This window comes from Microtus ochrogaster, unplaced genomic scaffold, assembly GCF_000317375.1.
Source record: "Microtus ochrogaster isolate Prairie Vole_2 unplaced genomic scaffold, MicOch1.0 UNK31, whole genome shotgun sequence".
In the NCBI taxonomy this organism is placed as follows: Eukaryota; Metazoa; Chordata; class Mammalia; order Rodentia; family Cricetidae; genus Microtus; species Microtus ochrogaster.
The window spans coordinates 399,893-422,956 of NW_004949129.1; the positions used below are offsets into that span (position 1 = coordinate 399,893).

The following is a 23,064-nucleotide window of genomic DNA, read 5'->3' on the forward strand; positions in this document are numbered from 1 at the left end:
CACAACAGCACAAATGGACCCCAAGAGACTCCTGTAACTCCCTAGGAAGAGGCTAGCATTGTCCCCACCCACTTGGATGGCTTGGCGGCACTGAGCCAACTTGTATTTTCTGATGTTTGCTTTTGGGATTCTCTACTAACCAGTTTGGTTTCCAAAAAGATGCTCTTCCCCCCAGACACTACACTAAGCTGAATCAGACACAGCCCTTTCCTAAGCTCAGGAGAAGGAGATCAGAAGTGCCCCCAAATCTGAGGGCCAGAAGCTACTGTAACTTAATGCCCAGTAAGTTAAGTGCTGTTGTTGGCAAAGTTGGTTGCTTTGAAGCCAAACCATGAAGCTCGTCTGAACTAACCGGCGTGATTGGTGAGGAGTCCTGACATAGCAGGAAGCCAAAGTAAAAGATTTTATGAGCTCAAGGACTCATGCGAGGTGGCTAAGTAACAAATGGAAAATTGGTAATGAGAGCAAAAGGGAAATAAATGTTTTACATGGTCACCACACCCACCACTGACAGGATATAAAGCCCTGGAGAGCACAGGGAGACAGTACCAGAGACAGAACATCAGGTGTAGAAGCCAACTCTCCTAGCTCTGCTCCCTCCAGCACCATGCCGTACAACTGCTGCCTGCCCACCATGAGCTGCCGCACCAGCTGCTCCTCCCGGCCCTGTATACCCAACAGCTGCCATAGCTGCACCCTGCCCGGGGCCTGCAACATCCCTGCCAATATCGGCAACTGCAATTGGTTCTGTGAGGGCTCCTTCAATGGCAACGAGAAGGAGACCATGCAGTTCCTGAATGACCGCTTGGCCAGCTACCTGGAGAAGGTGAGGCAGCTGGAGAGAGAGAATGCAGAGCTGGAAAGTCGGATCCAGGAGAGGAACCAGCAGCAGGACCCTCTGGTGTGCCCTGCCTACCAGGCCTACTTCAGGACCATCGAGGAGCTGCAGCAGAAGGTGAGGGCATGAGCATCATAATGTCAGTTGAATGAATTATTTATTCCAATTGAACATAATGAAGTCAGAACAGAGATAAGGCTGCTTACGGTTAGAAGTGATGTAGAATTCACTGGCCTAAAGAGATATGTCTTTGAAAACCCCTTTTGGAATCACCATAATGGAAGTATGCGGATTCAGTATTAGTGTCAAATTAACCTGAGGTTTTTTTTTTTAAACATTGCTTCTTACCCCAAACCAGAAAAACTAGTTTATTTTTATTTTTAACTAATTTTTAAAAATTTCATTTTACATCCCAACCACAGTTCTCCCTCCCACTCCCTTCTCTCCTCCCCCAGTTCACCACCGTTTCAGTCCTCCCAACAAGTGAAGGCTCCCATGGGAAGTCAACAAGGCCTGGCACATTAAGTTGGGGCAGGACAAAGTCCCTCCCCTACATTAATGCCGAGCATGGCATCCCACCATAGGGAGCGGGTTCCACCAAGCTAGCTCATGCACCAGGGATAGATCCTGGTCCTACTGCAAGGGACCCCTCAGAAAGTCCAAGCTTCAGCATTGTCTTTCACATCTGGAGGGCCTAATTTGGTCCCACTGAGGCTCCACGGCTGTTGTTCTAGAGTTTATGAGTTTCCAGGAGCTTGGTTCAGCTGTCTCTGTTTGCAGGCAAATGGATGGAGCTAGAAAAACCACCATCCTGAGTGAGGTAACCCAGACTCAGAAAGACAGACACAGTATGTACTCACTCATAAGCGGATACTAGATGTAAAGCAAAGGCCAACCAGAGTACAATCTGCAGCTCCGGAGAAGCTGGGTAACAAGAAGACCCTGAGAGGGACACATGGATCACCCTGGGAAGGGGAACTGGATGAGATTTCCTGGGTAAACTGAAAACAAGGAGGGCAGTAAAGGGGAGGGAATGGGGGATGAGAACATGAGGGGATGTGATGGTCAAGGGGGGAGAGGAGCGGAGTAGGAGGGCAATGAAGAAGATATCTTGACAGAGAGAGCCACTGTGGCATTAGGGAGAAACCTAGTGCTAGGGAAATTCCCAAGAATCCACAAGGATGACCCCAGCTAAGACTCCTAGCAATAGTGGAGGGAGAGCCCGAGCTGGCCTTCCCCTGTAACCAGATTGGTGAATAGCCCAACTGTCATCCTAGAGCCTTCACCCAGTAACTGATGGGCCAGATGCAGAGATCCACAGCCAAGCACCAGGCCGGGCTCTGCGGGAATCCAGTCGAAGAGAAGGGGAGGGAATATATGAGCAAAGGCCAAGATCAGGATGGAGAAATCCACAGAGACAGCTGAATAGCTCATTTTCAAAGGCTTATTATGACGCCCCTTTCTTGCTTTCAGACAGATTATATCATTTTAAAACAAACTGTGCACCTGAATTAGTTCTTTGCAACTACTTTTAAAGATAGCTTTGGTAAACCAGAAAAACCACCAGCTCCAGAAGCCTCTCTCTCACACACACACGCACACACACACCATTCACTAGAACAGGTATGTAGGCAAATGGCATATGGGGCCATGAAGACAGGAGTAGAGGCCACCAAAAGTGGGAATGGGAAGGATCCTCAAAAGAACCAGGATCAAAGTGGTATTTGAATGACAAGCAGGATTTGTTTTTGTGTGTGTCTATGTGTAGAGCATATGTATTTGCAGGTGCCTATTGATGTGTGTATGAGTCCTCATGTGTGTGCATGCATACATGCATGTGTGCATGTTGGTGTGTGTGTGTGTGTGTGTGTGTGTGTGTGTGTGTGTGTAGGGCAGAGGACAACCTAGTGCCATTCACCTCTGTTTTTTTTTTTTCCTGAAACAAGGTCATCTACTGGCCTGGAACTTGTCAAGTAGGCCGGTCAGCAAGCCACAGGACTCTGTCTCCTCAGTGCTGGGCATGTCAGTGAGGGCTACCACGCCATGTCTTTTTTTTTTTTTTAATTTGAATTTGAGTTCTGGCGATTGAACTCAAATCCTCATTTTGCAAAGCAAGCACTTTCCCATTTAAACACTTTCCTAGACCCAAACAAATAGGAGTTTATGTCTGACTGTGCAGGCCATTGGTTTGTGGAGGGAATTGTCTGTCTGCTGTCCTGACACAGTGAATGCCAGAAAGGATTAGTACGGCTTGAGTATCATTTATTTATCCACTCATAGTTGGTGAGCATTAGGCAAAGTGCTAGGGTAGGGGTCAGGGGTAAAATGCTGAGAAAGAAAATTTTATTCCAGTAGGAGATCACAGCTTCATAGGGTAGAGAGGTATGGCTAAGAGTGACCACAAGCCAAGGTTGTAAGAAGAGCTATGGAAAACATATGGTGTACATGAAAGAAGTGGCCACTTGGAGGAACTGGAAAAAGAGGGGATTTAGGTTCCACAAGGTTTGCTCTCTAGGTGGGGGAAGACATTTCACCTAAAGTAAGTGCACGGTGCCAGCAGAGTGGACAGGGTCAACAGGGTTTTCCAGTGGAGGTGGTGTGACTGGGTATCCACCTTGCCCTGATTATCTGCACGCGCCTCATTTTAGCATCCAAGAATGCTTTCATCCTAAGCATACGGGGATCCCTGGTCACCTGACCTGAGGTTTGATTACCCAGTACACTCGGTTCCTACAGGAACACTAGAAGAAGCCCCGGAAGTCCTGACTGTACCCGCCAGCTGTGGGTGAATGAGCAATGACATTCAAATTGGACTCTTGCTCTTGGTATCCAGGCTAGGTTCTGCCTCAGCACCCTAGGTTGTCACGTGATGGTTCACTGAAGGAATCACGTGCTTGTGTACTGGATGTGACGATCTGAAACGACACAGAGCAACTGGGCGAGAATAATAACATAACTCGTGTCACAATCGATCCTCTGCAGATTCTGTGTGGCAAGTCTGAGAATGCCAGGCTGGTGGTGAAGATTGACAACGCCAAGCTGGCGGCCGATGACTTCAGGACCAAGTAAGACATTTGTAATGACCAGAGCAGCCTAGGGAGAGACTGGGCTTCAAAGCGATGACTCCTTGTTCCAGAGTTGTGCCAGACACAGCTTCTAAGTGCTATTGTGACTTGGGTTAGAGTTAGGTCAAAAGCCAAGGTCTCTTCACTGAGAGCTGAGGGTCTATGTTTTAAGTCTATCTGGAAGAAGTGTATTATCATTACATCCCAAAGGAGTTAGTATGTCATAAAAAAGAGGCAAAAGCTATTTCTTTCAGTGAATTAATCAGTATTTTCAGGTAAAATTGTAATCATAATAATCTTTTGAATCTTCTATGCAACCTTATATAGGTCCCATAAAAGACCTATAGGAGTTGTAATAGTATCTCACAAGTATCATTTTTTTTAATATTCAACATCAAACAATAAAGTATTAGTTTTTTTTTCATTTTACAATCAAGGCTCAGGGAGATTAAAGAATCCCACCTCTAGACATCTAATGGCAAAACTGGATCTAAGTGACTTTGAATTTCAGGATCCTCAGGGTAGTTGGAAAGGAAGGAAGACAGGTTATAGCAGAATTGGGAAGGGTAGCAACCCAAGATGATAGAGACGGTAGACTTCCCTGATAGCAACTTGTGGATGGATTCTTAGAACCAATGCAGGGAATGATGGGAGAAACCACACACAGCGCCTTCTCTGTGGGTCCTGGAAGGAGACAGGTCGCCTCACCACAGCGATGCTTTTCTTTCAGAACATTTAAAATGGAACAAACTCAAAGTCGGGTGGGTTTGATTGGGTTATCCAAACGGAAGCTCTTTCTCATGGATGTCTTCTGACTTTTGACTATGTATGCAGGTACCAGACCGAGCTGTCCCTGAGGCAGCTGGTGGAGTCGGACATCAATGGCCTTCGCAGGATCCTGGATGAGCTAACCCTCTGCACGTCTGACCTGGAGGCTCAGGTGGAGTCCCTGAAGCAGGAGCTGCTGTGTCTTAAGCAGAACCATGAGGAGGTAAGGAAATCCCGGTTCCTAACATCTCAGTACTGAGGATCCCTCTCAGCAGGGGAAGGTAGGTCTTGGGTTACGAGATTAATGCAATGTTTTTGCCAGTTGAATAAAGGATAGTTTTGAGAGATGATTGGGCAGTGGGGCCCAGGTTGGTCTCTTTGATAGGAGGAAGTGCAGTTGGTTGATCTGTGTTCACACGGGATCAGATGCATGGGCCAAGACTCACATGAATTCTGTTATTTTCTGAGTGGCTATCAAATCAATGATGAAGTTTAGAAAGAGACAATTGTCCTTTGTGAAGTCCAGGCAAATGGATACCAAACTAGAAGACGGGTGTGTGTGTGCAGATGGGTGGATGAGAAGATGGGAGAAAAGAAGGAACTTTCATAATGGTTGCTTTGGACCTCATAGTTGAATGAGATTTGAGGAAGTCAGCTGCATCAGATCCTTTCCCAAGGGAGAAACAAGTTCTAACAGACAGGATATGACCTTAGAGGGTGCAGAATGGACAACATTTAACAGTTCCTCCATATTTAAGTAGCAATAATTGCAAAATCGCTTAGCACACAACAAATATATAACCAGAAAAGAATGGCAGAATCTTGGAGTTCCAAGAAATAGTAACAAAACTTACCCAAGAATCTTCATACAGAGATGAGGGAAGGGACTCAGATCGAGTCACCAGGGGTGATTTCCATCCACTGGACTCAGATTTTCTAACTTCGATGCAATGCTTCTTCCACTACAGTTATTGATACTCTCATTATATTTACGCTAAACTTTCCTTTCCTCTAAAGAGCATTCATGATAAACTTGTTTCTGACAGGCATCCATATTTTTAAAGTCTTTTGCATTAAAGGTGCACTCCCAGCATGCTTCTTAAAGTACAGAAGCCTACTTAGATCTGTGGCCCATCCTTTGCCTTTCCCCCACCAGGAAGTCAACACCCTGCGCTGCCAGCTTGGAGACCGCCTCAACGTGGAGGTGGATGCTGCTCCCACTGTGGACCTGAACCGTGTGCTCAATGAGACCAGGTGTCAGTACGAGGCCCTGGTGGAAACCAACCGCAGAGAAGTGGAGGAATGGTTCACCACACAGGTGGGCATCTGAGCTCATGGTCACCCAGGAACTGAGTCCCCCAGGACTCTAAGGCAGGGTCTGACCTGTCTCTGCCTTTGCCTCTTGCAGACCGAGGAGCTGAACAAGCAGGTGGTGTCCAGCTCAGAGCAGCTGCAGTCCTGCCAGGCAGAGATCATCGAGCTGAGACGCACAGTCAACACCCTGGAGATCGAGCTGCAGGCCCAGCACAACCTGGTGTGTAGTGTCCAGACCTGCTGCTGAGCAGTGTGGAGTCTGGGGTGCCTTTGGAGTCATGCCCTCTTCCTAGCTCTTGAAGGCTGTGACTCCCTTGGAGGGCTATGTAGGAACCTTTAGAGGGGACAGCTGTGTGATAGTCTCTATCTTCTCCCCCCCTCCCCCACAGAGAAACTCTCTGGAAAACACCCTGACAGAGAGCGAGGCTCGCTACAGCTCCCAGCTGTCCCAGGTGCAGTGCCTGATCACCAACGTGGAGTCCCAGCTTGGTGAGATCCGGGCTGACCTGGAGCGTCAGAACCAGGAGTACCAGGTGCTGCTGGACATCCGGGCCAGGCTGGAGTGTGAGATCAACACGTACAGGGGCCTGCTGGAGAGCGAAGACTGCAAGTGAGTGGCTGGAGGGTGTGTCCACCCTTGTGGGACACACGGAGTACCTTAGGAGTCATTCTGCACTTGGAGGATGCGGGTCAGAAACCAGGGCATCTCTATAGACTGTTGTATGGTGCTTGTTGCCAGTGTGACCCAGACTAATGATACTTTATGTTCTGAAAAATAGTCACGAGGCTGGTGATTCTTTGACTGATGGGTAAAATTCTTTTTATTTTCATAAATGGTTTCTGACATGGAAAGGAAATAGGAAACTCCAGCAATCATTGCTTTGATTAAACCAAAATTGTAGGTCAACCATTTCTTTGGATCCTTGTTAGAAGCATTCAGGGGAAGGAATTCTATTCACTATAACAATCTTCTTGCATTTGAGCATCTCCAAGGAAGATGACTTAATCATAAGTAGAGCAGGCCAAGTGGCAGCTCAGGCAGTTTTCTATCTGTGAAGTGGACATCACCAATGCCATGTTCTAGGTTTGAGGCAGAGGCTTAGAAGTGAAGTGACTTCCCTGTGTCCCTAGGGTTAAACAGAAGGCCTGACTCCAACGCCAGTGTTTTCTACTCCCTGCTGCCACTGTCTCTGAACTCTGTAGAGGAGAGATCTGAACAAAGCTTACTCTCTAAAAATCAGAGAATGGGCTCCCTGTTTTTAGACCCTGCTTTTGGAAAACTTCCTTTCTCATGCTGACTCTAATGATCTTGTGTCCCAGGCTGCCCTGCAACCCGTGTGCCACCACCAATGCCTGTGACAAGCCCATTGGACCCTGTGTCACAAACCCTTGTGTTACACGCTCCCGATGTGGCCCCTGCAATACATTTGGCTGCTAAACACCCCAAGGCCAGCAGGAGGATTGCGCAAAGACACGAAGACAGAAAGACCATTGATGGATCAGCTCAGCCTTTCTGACCTCACAGCCAGCACTGTACAGATCATAGTCTGGAAGGAGAGCAAAGGCCTGGTGCTGTGGTTTGGTCCTGAGTCCATCTGGGACTGTACTAGATGAGTACTGGGCCATCTTCATCTAGGGCCTCTTCATGACCAACCACTTGTGTTCTGGTGGTCTGAGAGACCTGAGCTGTGAAGAGGCCACACAAGGTATTTTGTGGGTCTCTCTGCCTCTTCCGTCTTCTCTTGCAGTCCCCCAAACCTAATAAATTTTCCTCTTGCAAACAGAAGTGAGTTTCACTTGTATTCATCCTTTTCAGAATATTTGTTCTATGTGTGATTCTTATAAAGCCACTTGAAAGCATAAGGGGACTTTATGGTTTAACCCCGTCCTGTCCTATCGTTCCTTAGACACAATGAGTGCCAGCATCCATGCAGGCTGGCATTAAACGGGCAGAACAATTGGGCAAAAGGTCTCATGTGATTGTGATAAACACATCCATTACGGACTGACACCTTCAGAGTTCTTGTTATTTTCTTGTCTAAGTCACTACAAGACAAGGACAGGAGTTTGAATCTACTAAACCACTAAAAGGAATTCTGTTACACAATGGGCTTAAGAAACTGGAATTCCCCATGGATCTCATGCCTGCAAAAGAGAGAACCTAAAACCAGAGGGGAAACTTTTCTCCCTGGGAAGGGATTTGCAACTTGTCAGAGAGCCTTGCAGGAGAGTGGAGCCAAAATAACGGTGGACCAATGATAGGCAGGATTACACTTTGACCTAGACCGCCTAGACCGCCTCAATATGCTTAACCCAGCTTTCTACTTAAACTTGACTTCAGAAGCCTGAAGAAGTTCTTGGGGTTCGTTACTGGATCTCTTTATCCCTCTTCCCAATATGGTCACATTGAATGAATCTCTCTCTCTCTCTCTCTCTCTCTCTCCCTCCCTCTAGCAATACAGCTGATTTAATTGGGTTTACTGAAGGTGGATAGTTGAAACTGGCTTTTTGGGGCTCTGGGTGTGACCCTAAGTCTGGTAATAATATGAGTAGAATCATGGGATATGTGATATTCTGTGACTGGCTGCTCTGGTATAATCTAGTGTCATTGATCAACCCGTTCTCCAAAATATAACATGTACTGTGAACACTGGGTTTTTGGATTGTTTTCAGTTTTGAGTTATTAGAATAGCACTGTCTTAAATCTTTGGGTTCAAGTTTGAGTATGGACATGAGTTTTTTTCTCTATACTCCCTCTCTCCTTCTCTTCCTTCTTTCTATGTGTATTACTTGTGACACGTGTTCATACAGGTATGAACGCCCATATGTGCACTTATGGAACCCAGAGGCCAATACTGTCCGTTTTTCTCTTTTGCTTTCCATTTTAGTTTTGAAGATGAGGTCTCTTGTTGAGCCTAGAGCCCACTGACTTGGATATACTGGCCAGTGGAACTCTGGAACCCTTCTGTTTAGACTTCCCAGTGCTAGAATTATGGGCACGAGTCATCCTCCAGCTCTTTTATGTGGGTACCAGGGATCTAAACATGGATTCTCACTTAGCAAGCTCTCTACCATGTGAGTCATGTCCTCACCCCCTTTGTTATTCTGGTACAGTCTTATTTCACAGCCTAAGCTGCCTTGGCATTCATCCTGGGCCTTCACTTATGAGTCTTCACACCTTACTTGGGCATATAGTTCAATTATTTGAGGTATAAATACACAAGAATGAAATTGCTGGGTTATGTTAACTGTATACTTTCACAAACCTAGTAACTGCTAGACTCGTCTCTGGGTCAGCTGACATTCCCACTGACGGAATACAAGAGTTCCAGCTGCACATCCTCAGGAACACCTGTGTTTTCCCCTTTCGTACAACAACAACAGCCAAAGCCCAGGTCATCCCAGTGCACGTGAAGTAGCATTCATTGTGGTTGTGATTTGCATTTCCTTGATGACTCATGGAGTCGTACTTCTTTTCATGTGTGTGTAGGCTGCTTATAGATCTTTGGGGAAATGTTTACTCAGATCCATTGCCTGGGTTTTAAAGCCCGGCTCACTTGTCTTTTAAGTTGTAAATGAGTTTTAATGTTCTGGACAGAGGGTTCTTATCTAGCAAATAATTTATAAATGTTGCTTTTTCCCTTCAGAAGTTCTTTTTTCACTTTCCTGATGAAAATAAAATATGTTTTGCATAGGAGAGCTTTAAATTTTGAAGTCCAACCTAATTTTGTTTTAAATATTTAAATTATTTTAAATTTTGTGCGTGTGCATGTGTGCGTGTGTGTGTGTGTGTGTGTGTGTGTGTATGTGTGTGTGTATGAAAGCAGATGCTCATGGAAACTAGAAAGGGTGTCAGATCATCTAGAGCTGGTATTGGTTGTGAGCCTCCCAAAGCAGGAGTTGGGAACTGAACTTGGGTCCTCTGGAAGAGAAGGAAGTGCTCCTAACCACTGAGCCATCCTTCCAGTCTCCTAACTTTACTTTTATCACTTGTGCTTTTGATGTTTTATATAAAAAACTACTTCTTTCCGTTTGTGAGGTTGTTTATTTATTTATTTATTTATTTTTGAGACAGAGTCTCACTGTGTAGCTCTGGCTGTTCTGGAACTCACTCTGAAGACCAGGCTGGCCTCTAACTCATAGAGATCCACCTGCCTCTGCCTCCTGAGTGTTGGGATTAAAGATGTGAGGCCCCACCAACAGGCAAGAAACTATTTCTTAACCCAAGATATAGAAGATTTATGTCTATTTTTCCCTCAAATTTTCTAGCTTGAGTTCTTACAGTTAGCCTCTGAGACAGGATCCTTCTGTATATCCTTGTTAGGACACGAACTCACCATCCTCTGCCCTCCACGTCATGAGCACCAGGATTGTAGGAATGCATAGCCGTGTCAGGCTCTCTGCTCCTTTCTGGTGTAAGCGAAGGCCAAACTTGGTTATTTTGCATGTGGCTGCCCTGTTACTTTGATATCACTCATCAAAACCACCGTTCTTTCCTCTCTCAGTTGTGTTGACGACAGCTTTGTAGTGAGTTTGGAAGTCGGGAAATGTGACGCCTCCAGTACCTTGTTCTTCTCTTTAAAGACTGTTTTGACCATATTGACTCCATTCCCACACAAATATTAGTCAGTTTGTCAATTTCTATGAAAAAGCTAATAGGAACTTCACTCGGCCTTGTGTTAACACTTCAGGTCAGTTACAGGAGCATGGTCTTCGGTCTTGTTCCTTGTGTGACTTGCTGTGACAAAACTACTTCAGAAAGGTAATTTAATGAAGGGATGGCTTTGGCTCACAGCTCCAGGGGAGCAGAGAGTGGTGCACAGCTGTGTTCTACTCCCTGTCTCTTTTTATTCAGCCTGGGGACCCCAAGTGTGCAATTGCATCACTCATATTTAAGGTAGGTCTTCTCACCACATTTAACTTCGTCTAGAGAATTCTTCACAGACATGCCTAGAGATTTGTTTCTGTGCTGATATTAAATCTTACCTCGACGACAAGATTAACCTTCACACCATCTTAGCTTTTGAATCCACATGGGGTATCTTAGCCACCACCTTGAGGTGTTAGAGATAGAGGGACTGGACCATTCACTGGCCACCCTATCTGGGTTCTTCCAATGTATAGGACACTGGTGGTGGGTTGTGATAGGGCTGCTGAGATGGATTGGGACTGCCACTCAGCTGCCAGGCCCATGATGCTAATGGAGACAGAGCTGTGAAGAATGGGCACAGGTCTTCTTTAGACACTGGAACCTCCAGAAGCTATTAGGACATTTCTATGAGCATTTTGAAGCCATGCACCTCAGTATCATTGTAAGCCTTTTGAAATAAATCTCTAGCGACATTGGTTTTCTTTATCAATTTTGAACAGTTTAACAAATGTCTTCCAGAAGGAGGAAGGCTATCTTTGAGTTCTTTTTTTTTTTTTTTTTTTTGGTTTTTTGAGACAGGGTTTCTCTGTGGTTTTGGAGCCTGTCCTGGAACTAGCTCTGTAGACCAGGCTGGTCTCGAACTCACAGAGATCCGCCTGCCTCTGCCTCCCGAGTGCTGGGATTAAAGGTGTGCGCCACCACCACCCGGCCTATCCTTGAGTTCTTCAACCATCACTTCTAAATTCTTTTAAGTAGATCTTGGACCTGTATAGCTTGTCTGTCATTTCTTCTGTAATGTTTTCTGTTTTAAGCCTGTGCTGTATGCTGACAATTTCCTTGTCTATGATTTCTAGTTCACCTCTTCTCTTTTCATCATTATCTAATCTAACCTGATGCTTAATAAATCAGTTGGGCTTTAAAATTAGTATTAGCCTTTTAGAAAATAAGAACGTTTTATTATTAATTTAAAATTAGATTTGGCCTTAATACAAACGTGTGTGTGTGTGTGTGTGTGTGTGTGTGTGTGTGTGTGTAGGCCATTATGCACATGTGGAAGTCAGAGGAGAACTTAGAGGAGTTAATTCTCTCCTTCCACTGTGTGGGTGTCAGGAAGGTGGATTTGGTGGGTAGGTTGGCAACAGACTTCAACCTTTACCTGCTGTGCTGTCTCTCTGACTTCAACAAATGCAATTTTAACAGAGATAGCCATGCTATATTTGGATTTATTACAAATAATGCTTAGTCATTAAAGCTAATAATACTTTAGTACATAAAATAATGACCAAACCATAAAAATAAGAAAGAAGAATGGTGATGTGAAATTGTATATTATTTTTTTAAAATTAATTTTATTGAAAAAAAGAAGAGGAAAGAAGCAATTAAATTAATTTTATTGGGCTATACATTTTTTTTCTGCTTCCCTCCCTTCCACTCCCCTCCGCTTCAACCCTTTCCCATGGTTCCCATGCTCCCAAATTCTCAGGCTTTCTTTTTCTACTTCCCATGTAGATTAGATCCATGTATGTCTCTCTTAGGAGCCTCACTGTTGTCTAGGTTCTCTGGAATTGTGAATTGTAGGCTAGTTTTCTTTGCGTTATGTCTAAAAGCCACTTAAGAATGAGTACATAGGATGCATATCTTTCTGGGTTAGGGTTACCTCACTCGATATGATGTTTTCTAGATCCATCCATTTGCCTGAAAATTTCAAGATGTCATTATTTTTTTCTGCTGTGTAGAATTTCCATTGTGTAACGTACTACATTTTTCTTCTCCTTTCTTCAGTTAAGGGGCATATAGGTTGTTTCCACTTTCTGGCTATGACAAACGATGCTGCTATGAACATAGTTGAACACATGTCCTTGTGGTATGATAGAGCATCCTTTGAATATAGAGCCAAAAGTTGTATTGCTGGGTTTTGAGGAAGGTTGTTTCCTAATTTTCTGAGAAATTGCCATATTGATATCCAAAGGGGCTGTACCAATTTGCACTCCCACCAACAATGGAGGAGTGTTCCCTTTACCCCACATCCTCTCCAGCATAAGTTGTCATCAGTGTTTTTGATCTTGGCCATTCTTACAGGTGTAAGATGGAATCTCAGAGTTGTTTTGATTTGCATTTTTCTTTTTTTTATATTTATTTATTATGTATACAATATTCTGTTTGTGTGTCTTCCTGCAGGCCAGAAGAGGGCATCAGATCTCATTTCAGATGGTTGTGAGCCACCATGTGGTTGCTGGAAATTGAACTCAGGACCTTTGGAAGAGCAAGCAATGCTTTTAACCTCTGAGCCATCTCTCCAGCCCCTGATTTGCATTTTTCTGATAGGTAAGCATGTTGAGCATTTCCCTAAGTGTCTTTCAGCCACTTTAGATTCCTCTGTTGAGAGTTCTCTGTTTAGGTCTGTACTCCATTTTTTATTGGATTATTTGTTCTTTTGATGACCAATTTCTTGAGTTATTTATATATTTTGGAGACAAGCCCTCTGTCTTATGTGGGGTTGGTAAAGATCTTTTCCCATTCTGTAACTTCTGGAGGCATTACAGTCCCTGACTTGAAACTCTACTACAGAGCTACAGTACTGAAAACAGCTTGGTATTGGCATAAGAACAGACAGAAGGACCATTGGAGTCAAATCGAAGACCCAGATATTAATCCACACACCTATGAAGCCCTGATTTTTGACAAAGAAGCAAAAAATATCAAGTGGAAAAGGAAAGCATATAAATTAAACAAATGGTGCTGGCATAACTGGATATCAACATGTAGAAAAATTGAAATAGATCCATGTCTATCACCATGCACAAAACTCAAGTCCAAATGGATTAAACACCTCAACATAAAACCAACCACACCGAACCTCATAGAATAGAAAGTGGGAAGTACACTTGAATATATTGTCACAGGAAACTACTTCCTAAATATAACCCCAGTAGCACAGGCACTGAGAGAAACAATTAATAAATGGGACTCCCTGAAACTGAAAAGCTTCTGTAAAGCAAAGGACACAGTCAACAAGGAAATGTATATTCTTTAACTTAAAAGAAGGATACATGTGATACAAGTATCACATGTACTCACTCATAAGTGGTTTTTAGACATAAAGCAAAGAAAATCAGCCCACAACTTACAATCCCAGAGAACTTAGACAACAATGAGGACACTAAGAGAGACATACATAAATCTAATCTACATAGGAAGTAGAAAAAGACAAAGTCTTCTGAATACATTGGGAGCATGGGGACATTGGGGGAGGGTTGAAGGGGAGGGGAGAGGCGGGGAGGGAAGCAGGGAAAAATGTAGAGCTCAATAAAAATCAATAAAAAAGAAGGATACATGGAGCTCTCCACCAAACATCCTACAAAATGAACATCAATTTCTAGATACCACCAAAACTATTTGGAGATACATTTAATTTTAGAAAAATGGATTTGTCATCTGGTTAAAATGAAAAAATCCAAACTAAAACCCAGTGTACAGACTCCTAAAATTCTATGAAGGTCTGCAGAGAAAATCTTAATAAAATTACATTTATAAAACACGGTTGACAAAGAATTGTTGTGCCTTTACTCACTGAGCCATCTTATTGGCCAGCCAGCTATAATCTTTAAGGTAATATACAGTCAAATTTTGTTATGGCTATCTCTGTTTACCTTTTTGGTGGAGGGGGTTGTATGTACTGTTGTGGAGTAGGGTCTCATTGCTCCACCAATTACCATTCTTAATTACTCCAAACCAACTAGATAAAGTTCTGAAGCCAATAGGATATTGTTGCATCCAAATTTCTGGGATATAATTATATTGTCAACTTAGAAAGAACATTTTAAATTAAAGAGATACCAAGGAAATCTGATATTGCTGGATTCTATCATTGCATCTTTAATTCATCAATATTAAATAACCACAGAAAATGTATGAGCTTTTGCTGCCCCCTCTCCCTACTGCATTTGACTTCTGGTTCCAGGTTATGTCAGATCAGATTGTGAAATTATCCATCACTTTTGTAGTGTGTTGTTGGGCCTGGGAATGCAATGAGGATCAGTGGGTTAGGGTGCCAGTGATATGATCACGAAAAATCATTTCTTTACGCTGAGGCTCAGTTTCCCCAGTAGCAAATGAGAGCAGTGCAGAAAAGAAGATCATAAAGACCCTGGCATCTTCTTGTTCAAGATTTCCATTCTCTTTTTGGATAATCTTGGCATTTGGGGTCTACATGAGGAGGTGGAAGAGAATTCAGATGATTTTGAGGTGCAGCTGTAGTTGAACAACTTGGATTTGGCAGGGAGTATCTCTCTTTGAGGTCTACTTTGTCACCTGTTTTGAGGACAGTGAGAAACCCTTCCTCTCCATGGATAAGGTGTCCCCCTTGACTATCAAATAATGCTCTTCTTAACAGAGTAGAAGTGGTGTCTTATGCATGGGCAGTGCACGCTGACGTGCTTCTTGGATGATTGTTCCTAAATCACAAACTGTTATGAGTCATTGAGTTCAAACAAGCTAGGCATCTCTGAACTGTTTCAAGTGCAATTATCTTTCAAGGCCCAAATACTGTATAAAACTCTGATGGTTGAGACCAAAGCCCACACACTTTGTAATGAAGCATACAAAGGCAATATGGTGGAAAGACTCTACGAAATGGACATCTTCACTTTGCGTGTTTAAGAACTCAGTTTACTAAAGTTCAGTGTGGCTGTTCTTTTATGAACATAGGTGTTGTACATAGTAGGCATACTTGGAGGGTCCTGACAACTTTTTGATTCACCCAGCATCTTCTCCATGGTTCTGATTGTGCACTCATGATCTTGTGGATGTATTTAGCAGTTCTCATGCGATGCTTTCTCTCTCTGTCTCTCTGTCTCTGTCCTTGTCTGTCTCTGTATGAACCAGAGGCTGACATTGGGTGTCTTCCTCAACTGTTCTCCACTTCAGTGTTTGAAATGAAGTCACTGAACCTTGAACTCACTAACTGGCTAGGCAAGCTGGCCTGAGAGCCTCAGAGATCGTCTGCGTTCATCTTCCCAGTGTTGGGATTGCAGCTGTGCTCCTCTGTGTCCAGCTGCAGATGCGGGTGCTGGGGATCTAAATTCATATCTTTATGCTTGCATGGTAAGCACGTTCCTGACACCCATCTGTCCAGTCTGTACGGCCTCATCTTTGATAAGCTTTCTTCCTTGTTCATCTGGGATGCTGTAAACTCATTCCCTTCATTGTTTCTCACCCTTTTTCTGTTTCTCTGAAATTTCCAAAGTTCGGCCCTCAGCTATTGCTCTTCTCTCTATACTTTTTCCCTTTGTCCATTTTTATAACTCTCACACCTGTGCCCCAATCATTACCATATCTGTGATTATCATCCCTACTGTTCACTCTATCATTCGACTGCTTTGACTCCTTTATTGCTGCTTTCCTTGCTGGTCTGTCTGCATCTAACCTTTTCCTTCTCTTTCTAAAAATGGCAAACATCTGTGAAAACGGTGTCTCAAAACTTTAATCACACTACAGGGCGTAGATACCAGGATGGTCCAATCCCTTATCCCTTCCACGGAAGACTGGTGGCATATGGCTATAGCATCTATAGACAGCTTTATTTTTCTACCATTTCCCTTCACTGACACCTAGACTTGCTCAAGGTCTTCCGCCATGCTGGATTTCCCTGCTAAGTTATTGTGTATGCACCAAATCCCACCCAGATGTCCCCCTTTTACCTTCTCTGTTTCTTAGACACCACACCATGCTCCACCCCAGCACAGATCTTTGTCTGTGAACCTCCAATTTTGATGACGCTTGCTCTCCCCAATTTGCAAACCTTGCATATGTTACTCATTTTTCCTGCCTTGGCTTATGGCTTCCTATTTGTATCTTCATCTCTTTGACCCCTACTCACTCAATATGTCCATCCTGTGGCAAGGTCTTAGAACTGGGGCTCAAAGATGAGTCGAGCCTTATCCTTTCCTTCAGGAGTTCAAACAGAGAGATATATAGAGGGAGACACACAGGTCAGGAAGAGGTTCCAAAGGGAAGTGGGCTGTCTGTATAACAGAAGTGAGAAATGATGAAAAGAATAGAAACTGATCTTAGGTACACAGCTGCATAACCCGATCTCCTACCTTCTATACTTTAATTTACCATTGTAGAATGAGGATGTTATCATTTGTCTTGAAGACCCATGTGGAGGGTGCCAAGGTCTAAGATTTGTGAGAAATGCCAGCATTGTCTGGGAACTGTGCAGGCTTCCAACAAGTGTGAGTACCCTCTGCCAGTACCACTAGTCCGCCTTCCACTTTAGTGCCCTGGCTGAGCCAAGCCATGATCCGAGGCCTAAAAGTAATTTGGTTGGTGGAAGTGTCTAGAATCCATGTCACAAGAAGCTCGGCTGTTTTAGCACCTGGTCCTCTCGTTGAGAACTGTGAACCTGACGTTTGGAAATTGGACCTAGGAAGGATCCTGTTTCTCTGTTTCAGCAAGCAGAGCCAGAGGCTCACCGAAGTGTCAGGGCGCTCATGGAGTGGCGACACTGTCCCTACACCTGCCACAGGTTATTAATGAGGACCGGGCCTTTCATGAGTCTTGTCCTTTGAAGTCCTACCACGAAGCTCTTACCTCATGATGTACAGCATGGCAGAGGAGTCCTGACTGAGGGAGAAGCCCGAGTCAAGTCTTTTATGAGGTGAGGGAATCTTCTGAGAAGCATAACAAATGCATGGGGAAGCCTTTGACCATCACTAAATGAGCAAAGCCAAAGGAAAAAAAAAAGGGATTGCCCTATGTGTCCACACCCTCTTCGGAGTGAGTATAAATGCTCACCAGAGGAAGGGGATCCACAGCTCTGAGGCTTGAAGAATCCACTCTGTGTCTTCAGCCAGGCACCTCACTCCCTCCAGCACCATGCCGTACAACTGCTGCCTGCCCGCCCTGAGCTGCCGCACCAGCTGCTCCTCTCGGCCCTGTATACCCAACAGCTGCCATAGCTGCACCCTGCCCGGGGCCTGCAACATCCCTGCCAATATCGGCAACTGCAATTGGTTCTGTGAGGGCTCCTTCAATGGCAACGAGAAGGAGACCATGCAGTTCCTGAATGACCGCCTGGCCAGCTACCTGGAGAAGGTGAGGCAGCTGGAGAGAGAGAATGCAGAGCTGGAAAGTCGGATCCAGGAGAGGAACCAGCAGCAGGACCCTCTGGTGTGCCCTGCCTACCAGGCCTACTTCAGGACCATCGAGGAGCTGCAGCAGAAGGTGAGGGCATGGGCGTCATACTATCCCTAACAGGAAGTTGTCAGAATATTTGAGACACAGAAATGACTTGAGCTCTTGTTATGGTGGGAACATTTGATACCCATATTTCCAGTTTCTTAAACATCTTTCTGGAGGACTCCTCTGTTTTCAACTGGAAACGGTTAGTTTTGACTCTTGGCGTACATTAGATGAGGTGGAGCTATAGAAGTTTAGATAACTTCCCTCTATTACTAAGAGTGGCCTCTGGGTGCTTCTGAGCTTTGAAAATATTCCCTGGAGGTAAGAGAAAAGAACTGAGCCCAAGAAGGAAGCCACCAAGTAGAAAGGACCATGTTTTCCTCCCTTAACTGAGTGTGTGGGGTGCTCTGACCTCTGGTTGCCTTCCTCATCGGGACACCTTATAATCCTGACCCCATTGTTTTGAGCTGGGCACCCCTGAGTTCCTTTGGTGCATGGTATCCAGTGGAGAACTAGTGTGTTTGGCTAAACCTAGAAAGGTAGGACACTAGATAGAAATGGTACCAAGCCATTCAGGCTGGCCACGAGACTGGAACAACCTCCCTTGCCTAGGCCCCTACCCCTGCTGCTTTGTGTTTATCTTGTCCATTGGATGGAAAGTTTCTTACACATTGTGATTTTTTTTTTTTGCTCTTAGAGCTATGCCAACCGAATAGCAGCTGTTTTTCACAAATGTGAATAGATTTTTAAAATCAGCTTCTCATTATTATTTATTAAGAAAGAGAAAGAAGACCATATGCTAATGTTTCTTGGTGTATTTGCCTGTCTGTCTTCAGATTTAGTCCCGCAGATAATTTTTGAGCATCTGTTGTACATGAATAACTTTTAATAGATACAGGATATACTATGGTTTTTTAAAAATTCTGATGTGTCCATATTAGCAAATCAACAGGATTTCTGGTATTGAAAAGAACCAAGCTCATTTTATTACCCTTTGTAACTTCTAGATCTTGTGTGGCAAATCTGAGAACGCTAGGCTGGTAGTGCAAATCGACAACGCCAAGCTGGCCTCTGATGACTTCAGGACCAAGTGAGTGGGCGGATGGTGGAAGGGGCAGGCATTGTTGCTTGTGTCTTCCATCTCCTGTCTCCTTCCCCTTAGTTTGTTGTCCAAACAGGCAAATACTGACCAAGATTTCCCCTAGGCCTTTCCCTTAGATCCAAGCTCCCTCCTCTTCCCCACTGTAGATTGGTGTTTCCACGCCAAACCTCAACTCCACTGAACTGTGTGCATGGTCTCCTACTGTGCACAGAACTCAATGAGAATGTGGGAGGTGCATTCCTTCTGGAAGCCTGGAAATTTACAAGTTCTTATCTCCTTAGATTCATTGGCTTTGTGAAAGCAATTGCGGTGCTTTTCCCTTCAGGAACTACTGCTTACTTAAGTGGAAGGAGATGGTTGTAAAAATTAGTATCCTTAATTCCTAGTTAGCCAACAAACCAAACCAAACCAAACCAAACCAAACCAAACCAAACCAAACCAAACCAAACCAAACCAAAGCAGAGTTGAGGCCAGGCATATTTCTGCCCAGTCTGTCCCTAATGCTCCCGTAATTGCAGGTATGAGACAGAGCTGTCCCTGCGGCAGCTGGTGGAGTCGGACATCAATGGCCTGCGCAGGATCCTGGACGAGCTGACCCTGTGCAAGTCTGACCTGGAGGCACAGGTGGAGTCCCTGAAGGAGGAGCTGCTGTGTCTCAAGCAAAACCATGAGCAGGTGAAGTTTCCCAAAGTGAAGTGCACGGTGGAACTGGCTAGGACATGTTTCTGACTGCCACAGGCTGTGGGAGGGGCTGTGGGTTGAACCTCAATTAGCCCAGAAAGCTGTTCTCTAAACAAAAAAGGTTTTGTAGAGAATGAGTAATCTTAAAAAAAAAATCGTGATAGGAGATTAGGATTTTCTGCTAGAGCCAGGAACAAGAATAAAGGAAGTTGGCCAGCTCAGTCAGGACCGAGGAAAGGTCAGAGTCAAGGCAGCACCTGTAGCCTCTGTCACTCCCAGGTGAGAGCGTATGTGGATGCCACTAAGATTCTCTGTTTTGTAACTTAGGGCCACCCAACAAGAGGGCTGAGCTGGCCTCAAACCACAGCTCTTCATTCCCATCCAAAACCCTTTCTGCTCTTTGTGTTGCTTGGCAGAAACATGGAGTAAAGTGCTCCCCAGTACACACCGGTCGCTGGCACACAGGAAGCAAATATGTGCAAAGTATAAATCCGGGAACCTGCATGTGGTGACAGCTAACACTCACCAAGAGCTTGTCATGCACCGAATTTGTACATGCACTGAGAGCCTCTGAAGTCATTCTTTCTTTCAAAAAAAGATGAAGAGTTTATAAAGATTCTAGAACAGTGGTTCCCAACCTGTGGGTTGTGACCCCTTTGGGGAGGGTCGAAGGATGTTTCACAGGGGTCATTTGTATATCAGATATTTATATTTCAATTCATAACAGTAACAAAATCACAGTTATGAAGTAGCAACAAAAATGATTTTATGGTTGGGGGGTCACCACAGCATGAGGAATTGTATTGAAGGGTCTCAGCAGTAAGACAGTTAGGAACAACTGCTCTAGAAGCTTCTAGAAGTTATATGGGAGTAGTAAAGAAGAGATACAGGTTAAATCTGTTTCGTGGCTCTGCAAGGTCGGGACCAAGTTCTGTTGGCTCCATGAAGAGATGAGTAGAAAAATGTATAGATGGTCACTTCCTTCTGAAAAATTCACACTGGCAGGACAACACATTGCGAGTTAAGGCTCTTTTATCCAAGGTTGACAGGTTTTGAAGCAAATATTCTATATTTTCTTTGTAGTTAGACTTTGTCTATGGTTAGAAGATTAAAAATTTAAGGAGACAGTGAGATATTCTAGCAAGACTTGGGACCTGGGCTTTTATGGAGTAGAATTTAAATGGTTTTCAGAGCTATGTCTCAGCTCTGATGTGAAATGACCACATCCTTTTAGACAAGAAGTGTTATGTTGAGTATGAAGGGCAGAAAAAGAATCAACCAATCACTGGCAATAGAGAAAAGGATGCTGGGAAGGAAGGGAGTGGAGATTGGGTAACTGACCATAGGGAAAAGGATGTGGGGACGGAAAGGAACTGAGCTTACAGAATGATCACATGCACCAGCAGTCCAACTGCATTCTCTCAAGGAGAGCATCAAGACCCTTTCTGATATTATGAATTTTTCCCTTTCCCCCACCAGGAAGTCAACACCCTGCGCTGCCAGCTTGGAGACCGCCTCAACGTGGAGGTGGACGCTGCTCCCACTGTGGACCTGAACCGTGTGCTCAATGAGACCAGGTGTCAGTACGAGGCCCTGGTGGAAACCAACCGCAGAGAAGTGGAGGAATGGTTCACCACACAGGTGGGCATCTGAGCTCATGGTCACCCAGGAACTGAGTCCCCCAGGACTCTAAGGCAGGGTCTGACCTGTCTCTGCCTTTGCCTCTCACAGACCGAGGAGCTGAACAAGCAGGTGGTGTCCAGCTCAGAGCAGCTGCAGTCCTGCCAGGCAGAGATCATCGAGCTGAGACGCACAGTCAACACCTTGGAGATCGAGCTGCAGGCCCAGCACAACCTGGTGTGTAGTGTCCAGACCTGCTGCTGAGCAGTATGGAGTCGGGAGGCAGAGTCACTGGGATGCCCCTGGGGCCACTCTCTCTTCCTAGCTCTTGAAGGCTGTGACTCCCTTGGAGGGCTATGCAGGAACCTTTAGAGGGGACAGCTGTGTGATAGTCTCTATCTTCTCCCCCCCTCCTCCCCACAGAGAAACTCTCTGGAAAACACCCTGACAGAGAGCGAGGCTCGCTACAGCTCCCAGCTGTCCCAGGTGCAGTGCCTGATCACCAACGTGGAGTCCCAGCTTGGTGAGATCCGGGCTGACCTGGAGCGTCAGAACCAGGAGTACCAGGTGCTGCTGGACATCCGGGCCAGGCTGGAGTGTGAGATCAACACGTACAGGGGCCTGCTGGAGAGCGAGGACTGCAAGTGAGTATGGGCTGAAAGGCTCTTCCAGGGGTGAGTTGTTTTCTTGGTTAAAATGAATGTATCCCTTCAAACATCTGCTTGCACACATACAAAGGCATGTCTGGATACTCTTCTGACTCTTTTCAGTGTCTTCCCATGTGCTTAATGCACCCTGCTCTAGCTTGCTCCAATGGTTTTCTTTCTCCAGGCTCCCATGCAATCCCTGCGCCACAACCAACGCATGTGACAAGCCCATTGGGCCCTGCGTCTCTAACCCCTGTGTCACAAGGCCTAGGTGTGGGCCTTGCAACAGTTTCGTGCGTTAGAGTTACCATTGCCAGAAGGGGGACAAAGATACCAGTTACAACTTAATTCCGGCTCATCCTAAGACCTCAAAAAGCAATCACACCAGACAAAGACAGACTGGTTCCTGGGGTCAGCTGCAGACTGCAGAGCACTTCCTGGCTTGATCCTTGAGCACAGGAGATGCGAAGTCTGTCTTTTAAGGAATCTACAATAGGATCAAAGACTGTCTACCATCACAAGGCTGTGTCTACATACCCAATGTTATACTTTAATGAAACTTATTGGAATGTGACTTGAAAATATTCAATTGAGTGTGGGTGAGTTGGTAGCCATGCTTGTGAAACAGAACATAAGTGGACTTAATGTTTTTTTGTCCCACTTTTGTCTTTGTAGTTGCAATACAAATCCTTTGTTTGTCCTCCCAATAAACTCTATTCTGGCATGGAAATCCCAATTGTCTGTTTTGCTCAACATTAACCAGTGTTTCCCCATTATATGAAAAGTTCATTCACCCCTCTGCCCTGTGTGTAGCCTGTGGTTTCTGTCAAGGGAAAAGACTCTTTTAGATGTCACCCATTGACCAGAATCAGCACCAAGAGAACAGAAAGAGGAGGTGGGTCCAGATCTGGGTGGTGTCAGTGACTGTGGTCCAGGTTGGTTTCACCAGTAGATAACATCTGTGTTGAGACTTA

The 23,064-nt window shown here is 44.9% G+C and overlaps 2 protein-coding genes across 2 annotated transcripts; both read left to right on the plus strand.

Annotated features, from left to right (window-relative positions):
- Positions 1-604: 604 nt before the first annotated feature.
- On the plus strand, positions 605-7,423 carry LOC101990102 (keratin, type I cuticular Ha3-II). Its single transcript, XM_005368221.2, has 7 exons — positions 605-955; positions 3,821-3,903; positions 4,738-4,894; positions 5,828-5,989; positions 6,080-6,205; positions 6,375-6,595; positions 7,306-7,423. The coding sequence occupies exons 1-7, from the start codon at positions 608-610 to the stop codon at positions 7,421-7,423; spliced, it is 1,215 nt and encodes a 404-aa protein (XP_005368278.1). The 5' UTR covers positions 605-607.
- Positions 7,424-17,722: 10,299 nt separating this feature from the next.
- LOC101990391 (keratin, type I cuticular Ha3-I) lies at positions 17,723-22,392 on the plus strand. The gene is made up of 7 exons (XM_005368222.2): positions 17,723-18,082; positions 19,048-19,130; positions 19,661-19,817; positions 21,303-21,464; positions 21,555-21,680; positions 21,867-22,087; positions 22,275-22,392. The coding sequence occupies exons 1-7, from the start codon at positions 17,735-17,737 to the stop codon at positions 22,390-22,392; spliced, it is 1,215 nt and encodes a 404-aa protein (XP_005368279.1). The 5' UTR covers positions 17,723-17,734.
- The last annotated feature ends 672 nt before the right edge of the window (positions 22,393-23,064 follow it).

What these genes read in the sequence shown, in the direction of transcription:
- LOC101990102 (XM_005368221.2), top strand. Translation starts at nt 608, where the DNA reads ATGCCGTACAACTGCTGCCTGCCCACCATGAGCTGCCGCACCAGCTGC. An exon ending in TCGAGGAGCTGCAGCAGAAG is followed by an intron (nt 956 to 3,820) that starts GTGAGGGCATGA and finishes GATCCTCTGCAG; the next exon opens with ATTCTGTGTGGCAAGTCTGA. An exon ending in AGGAATGGTTCACCACACAG is followed by an intron (nt 5,990 to 6,079) that starts GTGGGCATCTGA and finishes TGCCTCTTGCAG; the next exon opens with ACCGAGGAGCTGAACAAGCA.
- LOC101990391 (XM_005368222.2), top strand. Translation starts at nt 17,735, where the DNA reads ATGCCGTACAACTGCTGCCTGCCCGCCCTGAGCTGCCGCACCAGCTGC. An exon ending in TCGAGGAGCTGCAGCAGAAG is followed by an intron (nt 18,083 to 19,047) that starts GTGAGGGCATGG and finishes TGTAACTTCTAG; the next exon opens with ATCTTGTGTGGCAAATCTGA. An exon ending in TGCAGGCCCAGCACAACCTG is followed by an intron (nt 21,681 to 21,866) that starts GTGTGTAGTGTC and finishes TCCTCCCCACAG; the next exon opens with AGAAACTCTCTGGAAAACAC.